At 39.8% G+C, this 20,013-nt stretch overlaps 2 protein-coding genes across 2 annotated transcripts in view; one reads left to right on the top strand and one right to left on the bottom strand.

The window, feature by feature from the left end:
- Window positions 1-321: 321 nt before the first annotated feature.
- On the bottom strand, window positions 322-3,183 carry LOC129813745 (zinc finger protein SNAI2-like). Its single transcript, XM_055866224.1, has 3 exons — window positions 2,956-3,183; window positions 2,137-2,658; window positions 322-1,519 (listed from the first exon to the last, which is right to left on the bottom strand). The coding sequence occupies exons 1-3, from the start codon at window positions 3,032-3,034 to the stop codon at window positions 1,338-1,340; spliced, it is 783 nt and encodes a 260-aa protein (XP_055722199.1). The 5' UTR covers window positions 3,035-3,183; the 3' UTR covers window positions 322-1,337.
- A 2,510-nt stretch (window positions 3,184-5,693) lies between these two features.
- Window positions 5,694-20,013, top strand: part of LOC129813746 (gamma-1-syntrophin-like) — a 37,064-nt gene continuing 22,744 nt past the window's right edge. The window contains exons 1-3 of the mRNA XM_055866225.1: window positions 5,694-6,463; window positions 17,324-17,630; window positions 19,076-19,130. Coding sequence (XP_055722200.1) covers window positions 19,104-19,130 — 27 coding nt within the window. The 5' untranslated portion in view covers window positions 5,694-6,463; window positions 17,324-17,630; window positions 19,076-19,103. The remainder of the gene's footprint in view (window positions 6,464-17,323; window positions 17,631-19,075; window positions 19,131-20,013) is intronic.

Raw genomic sequence — 20,013 nt, forward strand, 5'->3', positions numbered from 1 at the left:
CTATGACTCCACAAAAAGGTTGTTACCATAGTAATGCCAGGCTAGTAGTTTCAGAGAAAGTAATACAAATATTTTAACTTGTATACTGATAAAAAGCTAAGGTATAGACATCGTACATGATGTGATACATGTGATTTAGTATATTTCTTTGATTAATAATCTCATAAAGTTAAAGTAAGAAGACATTTTATATCCAGCAAGTGCATGGATATAGTGAATATCCAGTGAATATCCAGCAAGTGCATGGCACCATGCCATGATGGATCCCTGATAACAAACTATTCACAGTCCTTGCACAGAAAAAGAAAATCAAGCATTACAAACATTTCATGAACCTTTATTTTAAAAAGCATCTTAAAAATAATCAAATCATTCATTCAATATCACAATTCACACTGTCAAAAATACAATCATCTTATTCACACTTACATTCAAATATATAAAAATATAAATGCAACATATTTTTTTAGAAAAACTACATAATTGCCAAGGCGAAGTGAGGCACTTAATAAAAGTATTGCTATCTTGAGCAAAACAGTTGCTGTGTCATGATTGTGCAGGAATTGTAATACTTTCACCCTAAAAATACATCTTTGCACTTGATCCCTAAGTTATGATGGCTTCTAATAATTCATTGGTTGTGCACTGCTCTGTCTCTATCATTTGTTTCCATACACCATGTCCACTTGGAATAACTATGTGGTTTCTTAAGAAAACAAAAAGAATATGACATAAGCAGGAACATATCCTCTAAGAGAGATTGGTCAGAACATCAAAATCTTTGAGAAGGCACATTATTTCATATCTCTCCACTTCCCAAATGCATGGGCGCAACTTCCCTGGGGACGGGGGACATGCATTTTTGACCCCCCCCCCCCAGTTTTATCATTGGAATGTGATACCAAACGAGGCAACAGTGTGCTTATGGACCATACAGACTCCTCCAAGAGGTCGGGTAGACTGCTTGGAGTGTTTATCCGACTGGATAAAAAAAAGATATATAATTATGTCCCACCACTTCTAAAACCAAAGTTGCGCCCCTGCCCAAAAGTACATGAAATGTACAGACAGAATGGCACATGGTATAACTAACATACTGTATAGTTCAACACTGATTGCAATAGGAGAAAAAAAACCTGCTTAAAATGAAAAGCACATGACAGAGAGTATTTGTTTTTACACTGATATTAAATGGATTGTCATTCAGGCAGTCAGTCAAAGAAAGTCTTGCATATTTGGTAACAAAGCCTCAGTATGTAATATCCCCTGAACAGTTATTGAGGACTGAAAAGTACCAGAGGTCTCTGGCGGTGGCACTGTCTCCCAGCCCAGCAGTCTCAATGTACTACACAACAACCAGATTCCTCATGCTTGTGCAGAAGAGACATTCTGGAGAAGGTTTTGGAACAGTTCTTGCATTGGTATTTTTTCACATCCGAATGGGTTTGTAGGTGTGCCCTGAGGTTGGACCTGTCCGCAAAAGCCCTACTGCAATGGGGGCAGGAGAAGGGCTTCTCTCCTGTCAGAGGGGAAAGGAGAAGAAATGTGTCAGTATTCACAGGCAGATAAGATATACAAAACAAACACAGCTATCCACTCCACTAAACTGACATAGGCCTAATACTGTATGAACTATTTGCTCCATAATCAACTGTAATAATTTAACTAGAGCATGGACTTATACAGTTACTCTTATAGTGCACTGTAAAAGTTAGGAATCACTAGAGGAAAGCCAAATTCCTTCTTCCCTGACTTTATGTCAAGCATGAGATATGGCTTGACATAGGAGTAGGAATCTTTTAGGCTACTTAGTGAAGAGTATGAACCAGAACATGGAACAACACAAGCATGTCCCAAGTCTTGTAAAGTGGTGTGAAAACCCCTTCTTTAACATGAGTTACCACTTATCACATAACTGTTTTGACAGGCATATAGGGAATTTCAGCATTGCAATGCACTTTGCAATATGTATATGATAAACACATTTACAGTCTGTTAAAACCCATTATCATAAATAATATATCCCATAAATCGCACAGTTATCCTAAATTGGAATAGCCCACCAAGCAGCTATCTTCACTATTTCCAAGTATAGGCTACAATACAGTATGGCACTCCAAATCTTTAGTCACTCACCAGTGTGCGTTCTGATGTGTCCCTGAAGCAACCACGGTCTTGAGAAAGCTTTGCCACATATTTTACAGACACAAGGCAAAGTGTGAGTTCTGATGTGCATTTTTAGCGCTCCAAGACTGACGTACTCCTTTTCGCAGTATTTACAACTGAATGATTTCCTCGTCTGAGCGTCACAGTGCAGTTGCTTATGCTTCAGCAGTCCAGAATAAGTAGAATAGGACTTTTTACACAAACTACATTGGAATTTCTCTGCCTCCACTCCATGAGGGTCTGTTAGTTTGGTAAGCATCCGCTCGTCTTCATCGCTCCTGGGACTCTCAGAGCCGCTGTGGTCTTTGGATGAGGTGTCAGAGAGCGATGAGGGGTATCCAGAGATGGGAGACAGGTCACTTGAAAGCGGAGATAACGGCAAGCTGCTCGTAGTCCATACCGTGATAGGGTTGTAAACCACGGAGCTAAGGATCTCCGGTTGAGGGATGACAGGCAATGGAAGGCCCTTGTAGAGATACGGTGAAATAAATACTGAAAATGGAAATAGAGACAACATTCATTTAGGTGATTAAAAGTAATTTTATCTCACAGTAATAATAAGCCTATATATGTCAATTTATAATTTCCTTCAAAAAGAGCTGAATAACATCGCCTCCCTGAATTGCACGGATTAGAAAGTTACAAAGTAACACTAACTTTGACATAGAGATACAATGAAACGACATATCAGCATAATAGCCTGACCGCAGTCAATTTGTAAACTTTGTAGCATGTCAGTGTAATCCATGTTTCTGTTGAGCGATTCATTTAGAAAAGGTTGTTGCTTACCTATAGGGCTTTCCAGCTCGCTATAATTTGGCTTCTTAGATGAGTTGAAATGTTTCTTGACAAGAAACGAGCGTGGCATCTTGGAAAAATAAATGGGACTGGAAATGTGGTATAAAACTTTTTTCGTAAATATAACGGTCCCCTCAGGGCGCGACAAATCACTGCAGAGACGGAAATCCTTATTGCATAGTCCAGTGAAGTGTCATCGTGTAGTGCAGAGAGCGCTGTTGTAACAGTACAGCAGGCAGCAGTAAAGAGCTGTAAATACTCCCTATCAGGTGCATGGGAGGAGTCTCACAAAATTAATTTACATAGCAGGGGTCTTCAAACCAATTAAAAACATTTTTTTACACGTACATTTGTAATGGGTGGAGTCAAGACCCACCCTCTTGCTAAACACTAAACAGGTGTTTTTGTGTGTGGAGTGGGGAGGTTTGTGGACTAGTGGTGGTGGTGGTGGTGGTGTTTGGGTGTGTAGCTGAGCACAGCTCTGATCTAAGGATGCATACCAGTGCAATCATCGGAATGTGCAGATTGTTGGTAATGAGCGTTGTGTGTTGCATAGCTCAGAAGGCATGAAAATGAATAGACGGTGCAATGACATGGAGGACTCATTCAATTTAATAAGGGATAGAGTTGTAAAAACACATCTGCATGGTATTACATTATATTGATCCCTATGTGCTACAGCATACACACGTTTTATTTTCTATTTATTTAGGCCTATAAAATATATGTTTCCCATTTCCCCAATACAATAATGACATGTAGCTAAATACATGCAGTAAAAGGTGGAAACAAACTCTGTTCACATTGTCATTGAATGTGATTGTCCTCAGGGAGGCGTCCTCTGACGTCGGTGTGTATGCAGGCAGAAAGTCATACATTTCCTTTCCAATAATCCAATAAGGTATTCTTCCTTAAAATGTAAATCTAACTACAGTTGGTTTTCAAGGTCAATCTCAACAGCATAATCACATTTACCTCTTCCAAGTCTGCTGAGCTGAGGCTGAGAAGGGGAAGGGAACGTATCACCCTACGCCCCCTTGTGTCCAGTTAACTTTTGGCAATGGCTTTATTTGGCAAAAATAATTAAACAAAGGAGGAATATTAATAGTTAGCATAGGAATTAAGATTGGCAAATTCATCCGATTTTTTAAATCTTATTGTGGTGCTAACTTAAAGTTAATTGTGAACTGGTTATATTATCTTCAAAACCTAATTGGAGACAAATAATTTCCCTTTGTTACTGGCTAAATTATAGAGGGGAGGAGGGGTTATCTGTACATAATTAGTTGGATGGCTCAATATTTGATCGATGTGGTCACCGACCTAATGTTCCAGCATGTTGGATGAAGCTGTCTTGAACAACATTTGTCTGACAACACACTGTAAATGGATGTGCGGCTCCATATGTTTATTTATGTTTGTATTTTTGCATGTTGAATGTTGGTGCGTGTTATGTTGTACTTTCTGATATATAGTTTTTTATAAATAAAAAACGACAACAGCAACTAAAACACAAAGTAAACTTGCCTACTTTTTACAAGGTAAGAAAGCAACAATGTTTCACAAAGGTAAACTGAGATTTTGGATGAACTATTCTGCACTTAAAACAAAGCTTTATTGAGAAATCACAAGTCAAAACTGCAGGTTTCCACATATACATCAACATGGATACCCAATATACAGGTGTTACTGTAACAGTATTGCTTCCGTCCCTCTCCTCGCCCCTACCTGGGCATGAACCAGGGACCCTCTGCACACATCGACAACTGCCTCCCAAGAAGCGCCGTTACCCATCGCTCCACAAAAGCCGCAGCCCATGCAGAGCAAGGGGAACAACCACTTCAAGGTCTCAGAGCGAGTGATGTCACCAATTGAAACACTATTAGCACGCACCCCACTAACTAGCTAGCCATTTCACACTGGTTACATTACACACAGGTTGTACTGTAGGGGGATGTGATGCTAAAGCATATTGGTGTGCATCCTCTTCAATCTAATCAGGTCATGTTCAGGGCAGAAAAGTGATAAGTTGATTACATTTTCTATAAATATTATCAACAATCATTTTGAAAATCACCTGAAATGACAAGAACTCATTTGTGAAAAGAGGATCAAGTGTTTACCTGTGATATGACATCATGACTAGAATGGCTTGCTATGTGGAGCATAAAATAATAGCTTTCACATTCACATGACTGTTTTATAAGGGCCATTTTAACTCTCAGGTCTATGATCCTCAAATTGGTTCCACTTTATATCAAGTGTGTATAAAACTGATAATTAGAATGGCAATGCAATACACTTACAAAGCTGAATGCAATTACATGGTAATGCAATACCCTTACAAATGTGAGTGCAAGATTTATGTAACAACACAATTTTATTACAATGTAATAACACCATTATTACACAGGTATAATATCAACTTCATGCAAAGTGTTAGACTTTGGGGCAGTGTGTTGTGCAGAACAAAACATAGACACTATTGCAATCATCTAGGCCTACATATTGGGCTGTAATCTATATGGCTACAGCCTAGATAGCTCTGATTGCATGACATCTGCAACTGGAAAACCTGCACAGTTGCTTACGCAATAAGGGCTGCAGGGTAGAGGATCTCGAGGCACTGAAAACAGCTGTCAATGTATTGAGGAGCTCCAAGTGAGTTTCCTGATCTGCTGTGAGATACACACTGAATCCTGAATAGCCTACCTTCTCTGCTACTCAGAGAAGGTAGGCATAACTGAGAGGGAGACCATATCTAGCCCTGATAACGGGTTAGGAATACATGTTATTGATATGTATTCCAAGCTAATATGTTGCACAATAGACTACTTTAAAAATCACAGTTTTGAAGAAAAAGATGTTGGAACCGGTTCATTTGAATCTGCTTTTGCATTCATTCGCCTTCACTGCAGGCTGATAGCAGCCCCGGTTCCCATTCAACAAAACCCCACCGCAGTGCTCGCCGATAATTTCCTTTAAAAGCGCTCCTTGCACCGGATACCTTTAGGTTGGATGTATCTTAGGCTATGTACATAGTAGATGCTCTTATTCAACACTAAAAGTAATTTCACATCGGGAGTATCCGCGAGAGCTCCGCGAGTATCCTAAACGAATAAATGAGGCGATTGACGTGAGTTGCAACAAATCGCATGTGATTTTCAGCCAGTCATTTTGGCACCAGAGCGCACAGTAAGGAAACATGTGAAACAGTATTCCATGCCATGCTGGAAATTACTGTCGATGAAAAGGATGCCGTGTCTTGTTTCTGCATGAGAAATATGTTTTTCGTGTAAGTGTGGGATGTTTAACGGTTTTTGCACATTGCCTCAGTGTATTGGATATCGTGGGCGACGGTGCCAGGATACGTTGAGATTTTGCAGAGATTCTTTTGAATCTGTAGCCATCACTGAATAAATGAACACATTTCAGGACAGATTGATGTGAGGAGCCGACTGGATCCAATATTACATCACACCTGTTACCAGAAAATCAGGTAAGCTAGACATTCTAGTCAACCACTAATTTGTATATTGTATAATAGCTTACAATGCAATTTACATGTAAGATAATGATGGTTATTCACAGTAGTGGGCTATCGTGTAGCCTATGATACCTCGAAAAACGTTCACTTTTATTCATACGCCATTTGTAGCCTATCGCTACTATATAGGTTCATTTCAGTATAATACTCTCATGATCCATCATCTAATATCTAATAAGTAGACTAACAATACATCATCATTGGCTCTCACATTGCGTAATGCACAATGGGGAACAGTTCATTCAGATTATGATAAAGGACCTATTAAGTGTAAAATATGCAATTACTTCAGGTTTCAGCATGCAGTAAGTAGCCCTTCATATTGCCTCCGAGGCTCCGACGTGTCCAAATGTATAGGCACCCGCAGTTCCCCCAGCTAAGTGCGGTGTCAGTCCTCTTTCTGTCCACAATGATGTAAAGCAAGGTTGAAGTATAGAGTCTATACACTGCCCATATCGACATTGTCAGTTTTAAATAGACTGGTAGATGAGGGAATGCTGCTGTTACAGTGAATGTATTGTTGGTATTAATACCATTCCAATGTTCTACGTGGTTATAGCCTACTGGTTGTTAGTCTTCTGCACCTAATAATGTGGAATGCATGCAATCAAACCAGCCGGGCATATTATGACCAGTCCCATGGCAACCCAACTATAGTCTGCATTCTGGTTGTAATACTTTTTAGGATGTTATCTAGATTTACCTGAATAGCCCTTTGGAATATATCTGATCTATTATACAATAGATACTGTATATACCAGTTCCACTCTTCTTACAGTAGTACCGTTTGATAAAGACAGGGCAAGTCAACGTAATAACTTGAGGGGTCAGATACAGTGGGTATCAGAAGTATTCACACCCTTCAGATTGCTTTCACATTTTGTTGTTTCAAAGTGGGATTGAAATATATTTAATTGTGATTTTTTTGGTCATTTATCTACACAAAAAAACTCCATAATGTCAAAGTGAAAGAAAATTCTACAAATATTTACAAATTAATAACAATTAAATAACTATAATATAGTTGTTGCAAGCCTAAATTAGTTCAGGAGTCAAATTTGTCTTAACAAATCACATAATAAGTTACATGGACTCAATCTGTGTGAAATAATAGGGATTGACATAATTTTTTTAAATGACTACCCCTTCCTCTGTCCCCCATACATACAACATATGTCAGGTCCCTCAGTCAAGTGTTAAATTTCAAGCACAGATTCAACTACAAAGACCTGGGAGCTTTTCAAAAGCCTTATAAAGAAGGGCAGTGATTGGTAGATAGGTAATAATAACAAATCAGACACTGAATATCTCTTTAAGCATGGTCAAGTTAATAATTAAACTGTGGATTATGTATTAAACCACCCAGACACATCAAATATACAGTTGTCCTTCTGAACTGAGCTGCAGGACAGGAAGGAAACTGCCCAGGGATGTCACCATTGATTTTAAAACAGCTACAGAGTTCATTGACTGTGATGGGAGAAAACTGAGGTTGGATCAACATTGTAGTGACTCCACAATAATGACCTAAATGACAGAGTGAAAAAAAGAAAACAAATATACAGAATACAAATATTCCAAAGGCACTAAAGTACTACTGCAAAAAAACACGGGAAAGGAATAACATTTTTGGCCTAAATGCAAAACCTTATGTTTGTGGCAAATCCAACAGAACACATCCCTGAGTAACTACCTCCTTAATTTCAAGAATAGTGGTGCCTGCATCATGGTATTTGTATGCTTGACGTCAGCAAAGACGGTGGAGTTTTCCAGATAAAAATAAACGGAATGGCTCTAATCACAGGCAAAATCCTAGAGGAAAAACTGTTTCAGTCTTTACAGCAGACACTGGGAGAGGAATTCACCTTTCAGCAGGACAATCACCTACAACACAAGTCAAATCTACACTGAAGTTGCTTACCTAGAAGACAATGAATGTTCCTGAGTGGCCAAGTTACAGTTTTGACTTAAATCTGCTTGACAATCTATGGCAAGACTTGAAAATTGCTGTCTAGCCATGATTCCCAACACCTTGACAAAGCTTGAAGAATTTTGAAAAGAATAATGGGCAAATATTGCACAATCCAGGTGTGAAAAGCGGGGTGGGGGGGGGGGGGGTGGGGGGGGGGGGTGAATACTTGTCTAATAAAGGTATATTAGTGTTTTGTCTTTCATTAATCTTTAAAAAAATGGAAATGTTAGAGTATATTGTGTAGATCATTGACAAAAAAATGACAATTTAATCAAATTTAATCCCACTTAGTAACATAAATAAATGTGAAGAAATCCAAGGGGATGAATACTTATGATACCCACTGTATCTTGTTACTATCCATTGGCTTTGAAGTGGATGTTAAGATCCTAGATTTGATCGTCACTCTCTCATAAGTAGTATTCAAGGTATGCTGCCCGCTGAGCTCAATGAGCCTAACAGCTACACCTATTAGGGCTGTATCAAGGCTTTATCATCAATATTCTGTAATTGTTACAAATTCTTGTGAAAGGAGTATTGAGCAGTGCAGGTCAATGGTCAAAGGTAGCAATCTAGTTGATGTATTGAGGCAGATCCCAGTTTCTATTAAATACAAAGGTGGTGACATATCATTGACATGTTTATGTTCCGAATATACCCCCTCTACCCCATACAGCTAATACCATAAATCAAAGATCTGTAGGTCAAGTTAAGAATGTCTTTGTCAAGAAAATCAGGCTTGAGGGAAATTGGCCAATAAGGTCCTGTGACAAGGTGTCAAACAGCCTACACTATGACTAGCTCTCTCCTACCTACAGTGCCACATTGTATACCATGAAGTTGGAAGGAGTATGATAGATTAACACATGCACATAACATAAAGCAGGGTTCCCCAACTGGTGGTACGCGGGTGATTTTATTTGGCCACCCATTGTTGGACATAAAAGACTGTAAAACACCAGCAAATATAGCTCCAAGTGATTTTAATTTTGGAAATCTGTTCCAAAGTTTTTCCACGTTTAATAGAGAGATATACAGTATGTGATCGTATATATGTTTTTGTCAAATATTATATCTGTTTGGGATTCTTGCAGTCAATTTGCAGTCTACAATTGATTTGTAATTATGTTCTGGCCCCCTGGCCATCCCTTCAAGAAAAAATCAGCTGAATCTACTATAGTTGATGATCACTGACATAAAGCATTGTTAAGCACACCCAATCCAATCTTGGTATGGTTTCAAATGTCCATTTTTGCAAAACACCTACACTGACACTATTACCAAAGACAGTACAGTTTGAAGATAGGCAGAAGCTGCTTCTCCAGTAGAAATCCTTGAAAATGATTGTAGGCGATGTCATGGTGACATTGGCTAGCTAAGCTAATGCGCAAAAACATGTAATCGCGCAGAATTGCGCATCTGCCGTCAAATCAAAAGCACTCCTTTGATATAAAGTAGTTTTTGACAGAAATGTAAGTTTGTCACTTTCGAGGTTGGAGTAAAAACATGTTCAGTTACTTAAGACATTGGCTTGAATCTACGTAGGTTGTCCCTTTAGAAATCGAGAAAATTAACAACTAAGGAGGAATTTTTCACTTCTCTCATTGACTTCTCAAACCTCAAACCCTGGCCTGGTACGTTGAGTCTGCTTCACAAGTGTTAACGGAAGTCTTCAATGTTACCTTTGAAAGTTATAAGTAAAATGTTAAAACTGCTAAATGTTCTCTCAGCCTCATGGCAAAATGTGAACAATAGCATGCGATGAGCAATAAAGCAGCACATTTTTCTCTCTGACCCATGGTAAAAAAGGGTAGAACTGCAATATTTTATCTTAGCGTCATGACAAAATGTGTAGAATAGCATTATACAACTGCTAAATGTTTATCAAATGTGTTGAAATGCAAAAAGTTAGCTATTTTCACAAAAGGAAATCTGAAGAAGAAAAAAAACATGTAAAAAAGATTGTTGCCCCAGGTTCCCAAATGCGGTAGTCGGTCCCTGAATGAAAGCCAATTCCACTGTGAAAAGACAAATTAGAAGCACTGATCCTGATGTTGCCCTTTAGCTATGGCTGCTGCCTCTGAAGGAAAAATGTGGAGGGTAAAGAGAGGCTATATGTCAAGGAGAGGCTGTAAGTCTCTCTGGATGAGAGCGTCTGCTAAATAACTAAAATGTAAATGTGAAATGTAAGGTGAGGTTGTGGCCTTGGTCATCTTCATCCCAATTTACTGCAGTTCCAGAGCTGAGCATGGGAAAGAGGAAGACTATCACACCTCATATTTCTCTGGGGGGCCGATTCGGTCGACCATCCATCCGTATGAATTGTCCCAGATGTTGACTGGATTTTACTGAGAACGTATGCTACAGTTGAAGTCGGAAGTTTACATACACCTTAGCCAAATACATTTCAACTCAGTTTTTCACAATTCCTGACATTTAATCCTAGTAAAAAGTCCCTGTCTTAGGTCAGTTAGGATCACCAATTTATTTTAAGAATGTGAAATGTCAGAATAATAGTAGAGAGAATTATTTATTTCAGCTTTTATTTCTTTCATCACATTCCCAGTGGGTCAGAAGTTTACATACACTCAATTAGTATTTGGAAGCATTGCCTTTAAATTGTTGAACTTTGGTCAAACGTTTCGGGTAGCCTTCCACAAGCTTCCCACAATAAGTTGGGTGAATTTTGGCCCATTCCCCCTGACAGAGCTGGTGTAACTGAGTCAGGTTTGTAGGTCTCCTTGCTTCACACACGCTTTTTCAGTTCTGCCCACAAATTCTCTCTAGGATTGAGGTCAGGGCTTTGTGATGGCCACTCCAATACCTTGACTTTGTTGTCCTTAAGCCATTTTGCTACAACTTTGGAAGTATGCTTGGGGTCATTGTCCATTTGGAGGACCCATTTGCGACCAAGCTTTAACTTCCTGACTGATGTCTTGAGATGTTGCTTCAATACATCCAAATAATTTTCCTACCTCATGATGCCATCTATTTTGTGAAGTGCACCAGTCCCACCTGCAGCAAAGCACCCCGACAACATGATGCTGCCAGTGGCGGTTCTAGACCATTTCAACTGGGGGGGGCCAAGCTGGGGCCAGTTGTACCGTTAGAGGGGCCAGTTACATTAGACGTTATTGTTGTCATCGTTTTCTTCACTGCATTGCAGGCATTAGCAGGCAAAAGACCATTTTAATAATCATTAGTGTTCCGCGTTGCCACTGTCTAATAACGGATGTAAAAAAAGAACGATAGCAAAAATTAGTTATGTAAAAATTATTTCATACTCCACATTTAGGGGGGCCACAAGGGGGTCCAAAATTGTTGTCACAGCGGCACTGGCCCCCCCTGCCCCCCAGAACCGCTCCTGGATGCTGCCACCCCCGTGCTTCACGGTTGGGATGGTGTTCTTCGGCTTGCAAGCTCCCCCTTTTTCCTCCAAACATAACAATGTTCATTATGGCCTAACAGTTCTATTTTTGTTTCATCAGACCAGAGGACGTTTCTCAAAAAAGTACGATCTTTGTCCCCATGTGCAGTTGCAAACCGTAGTTTGGCTTTTTTATGGCGGTTTTGGAGCAGTGACTTCGTCCTTGCTGAGCGGCCTTTCAGGTTATGTCGATATAGGACTCGTTTTACTGTGGATATAGATACTTTTGTACCTGTTTCTTCCAGCATCTTCACAAGGTCCTTTGCTGTTGTTCTGGGATTGATTTGCACTTTTTGCATCAAAGTACGTTCATCTCTAGGAGACAGAACTCATCTCCTTCCTGAGCGGTATGACGGATGTGTGGTCCCATGGTGTTTATACTTGCTTACTATTGTTTGTACAGATGAATGTGGTACCTTCAGGCGTTTGGAAATTGTTCCCAAGGATGAACCAGACTTGTGGAGGTCCACAATTCTTTTTCTTGGCTGATTTCTTTTGATTTTCCCATGATGTCAAGCACAGAGGCACTGAGTTTGAAGGTAGGCCTTGAAATACATCCACAGGTACACCTCCAATTTACTAAAATGATGTCAATTAGCCTATCAGAAGCTTCTAAAGCCATGACATCATTTTCTGGAATTTTCCAAGCTGTTTAAAGGCACAGTCAACTTAGTGTATGTAAACTTCTGACCCACTGGAATTGTGGCACAGTGAATTTTAAGTGAAATAATCTGTCTGTAAACAATTGTTGGAAAAATGACTTGTGTCATGCACAAAGTAGATGTCCTAACCGACTTCCCAAAACTATAGTTTATTAGCAAGAAATGTGTGGAGTGGTTGGAAAATGAGTTTTAATGACTCCAACCTAAGTGTATGTTAACGTTCAACTTCATCTGTATAATGGTTTGTGTGATGAATAAACAATAACACAAACAGATTTTACTGTAGATGCTTCAGTCAGTCTGTCATTCAGTGTACCTCAGAGTTTTATCTCTCTCTGTTTGCTACAGAGTCGCTGTTGTATAAATATAAAATCGTTAGTCCTCTAGCCCAGGCAGCGCAGAGCGATGAGTGAATTAGTCAATCCTCACGAACTCTCATAGCTCAAAACACACAACACTAATAGTGCTATGTTTGTTTCTTAATTACTTTTGTACTGTATTGCAACTCAAAAATAGAGATTGATTTCAGCTGATGTTAGCCCAGTGGTGTTATTAATTGTGTAATATCAATGTGGGAATGAGTTAAAATGCACATTGTTTAGTTAGAGCACGTACAGCACATTGGCTCAAGTTATGATGTTATTTGCTTATTACAGATAGTAGGTTGTGACTTCATAATTTTCCTTAAAGGGAAAATATATATATTTCCTTAAATATATATCAGTTATATATTAGACGCCAGGTAAATGCCATACAGAGTCTTGATGCATTATTTGTTGATTGTTCATTGCTTCATTTGTGATATATGTTTTCAAATCATTCATGAAATTGCAAAATGTCTAGGAGTACTATTTGGGAACAACTCCACATAATTACACAATTCATCTGGGAGGTATAAATGTACAGAATTAGAGTTCTGTCAGATTTAGCTCAAACTAAAATGAGAAGTTTCTTATTTTCCCCTATGACGTACATTAAATGTAGGCTATTATAAGACCATTATTTCTGGTAATGTGCTATACATCCTTCAGACAGTATACCCCCATTTGACAAATTTGTCACTTGTCAAACAAATTGCTTTTCGTGCACAACCATGTCCCTTAGCATTTCAAGTTTTTTGCTGATTTAATTTCCCCCCATAGATACAGTCCTTTATTTCAGAAAATAATAGGCTACGTCATCTGACAGTGCAAAGCTGTTTCTATCAGGCCGATGCTCACTGCAATGCACTTAGGTTATTCATCTTTCATATTTGTGTATCCTCACAGCATGATAACCCCCCCCCCCCCCCTCTCATGTAGGACTGACTTGTTACACTGCTAATGGCTGCTACTTGAATTTCATGTTGTACTTCATGTTATTCTCATTTTTAAAAATGAATTAGGGGGAATGAACTATCTATTATGAGGCACTGTAATGTGCATGAATACCTATGAGTTAAATTAATGCGTTAATGTTAATTGAGACAACAATGTCCGATTATTTGCTTCACTTCACTCAAGCCATTGGCTTATATGTTAGCATATTATCCTGTGTTGTTAATGGGACAATTTATTCATTTTAATTAAGAAACTCACTGGAGAAAAGTATATGAAACCCACCAGATGGTAAACGCTTGAACTCTAAATAAAATGTACCCCTCTTTAAAGCCACAATCTGGAGTTTGTGTTTTAGCCCCACCACTCGGTTTGGTATAAATCTGAGAGATGGGGCTGGGGAAACGTAACCAACACTCTCAAATTCATAAACAGAGCCATGGACACAAGCACCGACAATCCATGAGTTCAACATTATAGTTTAAACACATATTGAAGCTATAAATTAACCGTATATTCACACAACACCATTTGGTCATAATGAACCATTCCTGGATATTCAGTGCTATAATGGGCCAGCACCAGTTTGTGAAATGCTCCGGTTGGATTTAAGTTGGCACCCACTTGATAGTTGTAGGCTATGCCATGCCAAGAACCATTCATCACAATCAGGAAGGTCAGGAAGCGGGTCCATAAATGTGTCTGTCACTAATTTACCTCTGCTCCCTCACTCTCACTGCTGAATGGATCTGGTATAGAGCTAGCGTAATAGCACTGACCATACTGGTATAGAGAGATTGAGCACACATACTGTTGTGGCTCAGGTATTAGTTTACTTGAAAATCGCAAGAAGTAATAGCAATCTCTTCCTCTCCCTATATACTTGACAGAATGAAGAAAGTTACGGGGGTAATGCGGGGAGCAGTTTGACAGTCCCTTTTTCAAATGATGCAAAATAGTAGACAAGGACTCAGGACCTAGCAGAATATACAAAAGCCACACACACACAGACACACACACAATCACAACCATGCCTACTGTATGGAGCATTTGAAAACAGTACACTAATTAGGATGCTCTTGAATCTGACAGCTCCTCTGTAAATACTGAGAAAATAATTGGTTGCTTTCTGAGGTTAGCCTTTGGAGAGCGACGATCAAGCACTGTTGACTTGTTTTTCTTATTCTTTCTGTCATGCAAAAACTATCAGGAGAAATCGAGCACAGACAGGATAAGAACATAAACACTATTTATTATAATGAAACCTCATGGTAAGGGCTATGGAATGCAATGAGATAGACTTCAACTATTTAATTGGAGAGTCAGCTCACTGTTTCATAGGACTACTCATGGTTGTTTTGTCACCAATTCATTTAAGTTCATTTTTCCACATGAACCAAATTTGTGCATTTGGTTATTTTCCCATTTTTCTGATGACTGTGCAGGTATGGCCATATGGTTGAGACATTAAAAATACTGTAGTTACTTTGGTTTGGATACGGCCTCTGGTCGGTTTGGCTCCAGATCAAGGACCGAGGTAGAAAAGAACTCATAGAGAATATCTAGTAGTTTTCATCTCATATTATCTCTATGGAAGAATCCGCCAAGAGAGAAGAAGGAAGGGAGATGGGCGTTGCTGGAGGTGGGATGCAGAAATCAGCCAGCACACCATTGTGATGTATGTCACTGTTTATATACTGTGTAGGCAGAAGGGTAGGCAGAGTTGTAAATTGATCCGGTCATCTGATTGATTGAATTTTTCCTCCTGAACCTATGTGTTCATTTCAACTAATCAACAATAATGGGAATTTCGCCTGGGTCATTAGTGCATTGAATCTAAGGCAAAGCTGTCTTTGCTAAAAGCTTTAAGCTCACATACCAGACTTTACAGATAGGTGTAAATGCACAGTATGTTGGGGTATACTCCATATCCAGAGGCACACTTGTCTGGTTACATAAGACTACTAAGGGCTCGGTCCGTATCCGTATCACGGCAGATCTGTGGTATGGTGAGATTGTCATTTCAAGGTAATTTTCGATTGAGCCGACATATGCAGCATTTACGGTGAATGCAGTCTCCGCGAGCATGGGTAACATTGCCTTTACATTTCTGTCACGCTATACCACAGATCTTCTGCGATACGTATTGAATCGAGCCCTAAAGCTTAAGCCTCTAGCTACTATAGTCACCTCCCTAAGATTCAGGTCACGGTACCAATGTAACAGGTAGAATAAATGGCTGGTCTCTTCCTCGAGGGCCGACACCTGCTGTCTTCAGGTCCTAGGCAAGGCAATGTCTCTATCAGCTAACACCTTCCAAGCAAATTAAGCAAAACTACTCCTCTCTACTCAACGCTAACTTTCTACTGCTATTGTGTCAGAGCCAGGAGGGCTATTTGAGAAACACTGTGCAGTGATTTGGGGAAAACATCTGATGACGTGCCTGTGAGTTGCGCTGACTCAACTTAAATTGTACAAAAGGTTCAGCTCAGTCTATCTGACTGGGATTCTGGCAGTGAAGTGAACTGCTTGCATTTGTCAGTATGTTCTCGAGGGCCTCTGCTGGAAGCAGGCCTGCATTCGTCTTCAAACAGCCAGGCTGCATACAGTATATGAAACATTTCCTTTTTTAGATGCACATTTTAGGACAGATGTAGACATTCATTTTTAAAGAAGGTCTAAAATGGCGTCAGAATACATCACTCAATGAGTTGGCAGGCTCCAGATGGAATGCCACGAGTGTTTTAAATAAAGGTTTTTAAAAATGTATTTTAGCATCCTCTTGGATACAGAGAGAAAAGATATTTCCTTAACATGATGATGTATAGTTTCAAATGTGAATGAAAAGTGAGTTGAAAAGGTGTCTTAAAACAATGATCACAGAGGCAGCTTGCCAGTACAGCTTCACAGATATGTGATATCGTGTCAACAAATGCGCACTAACGAGAATAAATTCTCCTGAGGTTTCAATTGCAACACAACAAAACACCTTGGCAGAAACGTTTGTGCTTGGCATACAAACAACAAGGACACTGAAGAATACGGGTTAATTGCCGTTAGGTATTTATATTGTTGGACCCACAGGTGCCTTCAACCTGCAGCAGTTGAGACTTTTCACCATTTTGTAACAAACTGCTCTCTGAAATTCACCCTCTGCACTTGTCAAACAAATTGCCTCCGTACCTTCCCATAAACTGGTTTGAAAACCATCACACCCAGAGTTATTCTGTCAAGTCATCAGTCTTTTTGCACTGGGAAATATTTCTGTGCGATGATTGGGAGCTCTGTAAATATGAAACATCATTGCAACCGGTTAAAGTGGTATGGGCTGTTACTGTTGTGCCATAATTTGTTGGCATTAGCCCTTTATAGCCTCATGGTCTAGTTCCCACTACCTCACAAACAAACTAATGTTATGTTTTGATCTCAACTCAGCTCATTCTGCACCTGAGTGGAACTGCTCCTGAGTCCACCATCGGAAACCCTCCGTAACCACTGTTGCGACAGCACCTTGGCCACAACAACCTGGAACTGTGGCAGCACATACACCAGGTCAGCCACTGCCCAGAGCCAACACCAAGCTCACCGCAGGCAAGGCTTTGCCACCAGCTCCAGGGGAGGGCATGCGTCCCCCCACAGCCATGCCCAGGGAAGCTCATCTGCCACGGGTAGGATCAGTCCTCACCTGCCTGCTTCATGGCTAGACCTCTACAGACGAAGAGCCGGGGGCCTTTCTACTGAGGTGAACCTTGAATATATACTGCAACATACACCCCTCAAGCACAATGTTGTTATAGTGTAACTATTTCCTTCTCAAGGACAGCAGTTTTTGTCACTACAAAGTTGATGTCAAGGGAAGCATATGTTCTATATCTATCCTCATCCCAAACCAGAGCCATTTATTTATTGCTCTGTTCCAAACAACCTATATTACTACTACAGAACAGAACTGTACTACTCCTTCATCTGAAAATTGTTTTCAAAAGCTTCAATGATTTGCCCTGCTGTAACTCCGTAACAGATAGGGTAACACAGTCAGTCAGGTGACGGGAGCAATAGATTCCATATTGAAACATTTATTAGGATAAATACTTAGGTTCCCACCTTCATTTTATGAATTATTCATAGACATTTAATGGTCTCTGGTTTCCCCCCTGATTAGTTCTGAACAGGATTCTGCTTGAAAGAAGTGAAATTGCAATGAAAATCTATTACTCTGGATTGATATTGCTGGTCCCACAAGGATGACATGACAGAAAATAGGCAGACCATGCTAGTGGGTTTTGTGTTTATATTAAGTGGTGCACAATCACAGTACTTGAGTAATCTGTGTTATTACTACTAGTGAGAATTTGTATTTATTTATTTTTTAACCTTTATTTAACTAAAGAAGAACCATGTCACTGACTAACTGCTAGGTAATCTGTGTTATTACTACAAGTGAGAAGAACCATGTCACTGACTAACTGCTAGGTATTTTGTGTTATTACTACAAGTGAGAAGAACCATGTCACTGACTAACTGCTAGGTATTTTGTGTTATTACTATAAGTGAGAAGAACCATGTCACTGACTAACTGCTAGGTATTTTGTGTTATTACTACAAGTGAGAAGAACCATGTCACTGACTAACTGCTAGGTATTTTGTGTTATTACTACAAGTGAGAAGAACCATGTCACTGACTAACTGCTAGGTATTTTGTGTTATTACTACAAGTGAGAAGAACCATGTCACTGACTAACTGCTAGGTATTTTGTGTTATTACTACAAGTGAGAAGAACCATGTCACTGACTAACTGCTAGGTATTTTGTGTTATTACTACAAGTGAGAAGAACCATGTCACTGACTAACTGCTAGGTATTTTGTGTTATTACTACAAGTGAGAAGAACCATGTCACTGACTAACTGCTAGGTATTTTGTGTTATTACTACAAGTGAGAAGAACCATGTCACTGACTAACTGCTAGGTATTCTGTGTTATTACTACAAGTGAGAAGAACCATGTCACTGACTAACTGCTAGGTATTTTGTGTTATTACTACAAGTGAGAAGAACCATGTCACTGACTAACTGCTAGGTATTCTGTGTTATTACTACAAGTGAGAAGAACCATGTCACTGACTAACTGCTAGGTATTTTGTTCAGGAAGCTAATTCAATTTAATTTCCTCTTCTGTCTTTTTCCAGGGCAGATTCCCTCACTGTACCATAGCACATGGATTTCAGGACTTCAAATGAAGAGGTAGGTACAATTTCAGTTGAATAGATTTCAACCCCTCAGCATTTTGCAAAGATAATTGGAGCAAATTGGTCTGCTACGGCAAATAGCATTTTGTCTTTTTACTTGACAGCATACTCAACTGCTCACACATGTAAACCTTTGCACCACAACAAGTGTCATTGAGTTATCATATAGGTAGATGAAGGTAGATGAAAATGGGTAGATGAAAATGTGACTGTCCTTGTTGCATACCTGGTGCCAACCGCCTGTGGTGTAAATTGTGAATGTACACAGACGACAGTGTCTGACTGGAGTTGATGATGTAGCTAGATAAAGATGGAGAGGATTAGGATGAGAAGGTAATGATGAAACACAAGATGGGATCAGAGATAAGGGTAATTACATACATGCTCTAGAGCAGGTCAAACAATGCTCAGCTGAGCAGAGAGAGAGAGACAAGAGTAGAGGCTGCTTCTGATCTACCCAGTGATAGATATATCAGCATCGTAGCACGGATTCAGCTCAGCTAACGAGAATGACTCTGCCTCCAACGGCTCCCTCCCTCCCTCCCTCCCTCCCTCCCTCCCTCCCTCCCTCCCTCCCTCCCTCCCTCCCTCCCTCCATCTCTCTCTCTCTCTCTCTCTCTCTCTCTCTTTCTCTCTCTCTCTCCCTCCATCTCTCTCCCTCTCTCTCTCTCTCTCTCTCTCTCTCTCTCTCTCTCTCTCTCTCTCATGAGACACACGCACGCGCACACATAAATTCACATGTGTGAGACATGCACACACCATAATGGTGATATTGAACTAGCCATGGATATAGTGTGCAAGGCAACTCACTGTAAAAACACTTTCACATTGAGATGTTGCTGTTGATATTAATACACACCCGGCTGATTTTTTTATGG

Source organism: Salvelinus fontinalis, chromosome 17 (genome assembly GCF_029448725.1).
Source record: "Salvelinus fontinalis isolate EN_2023a chromosome 17, ASM2944872v1, whole genome shotgun sequence".
NCBI lineage: Eukaryota > Metazoa > Chordata > Actinopteri > Salmoniformes > Salmonidae > Salvelinus > Salvelinus fontinalis.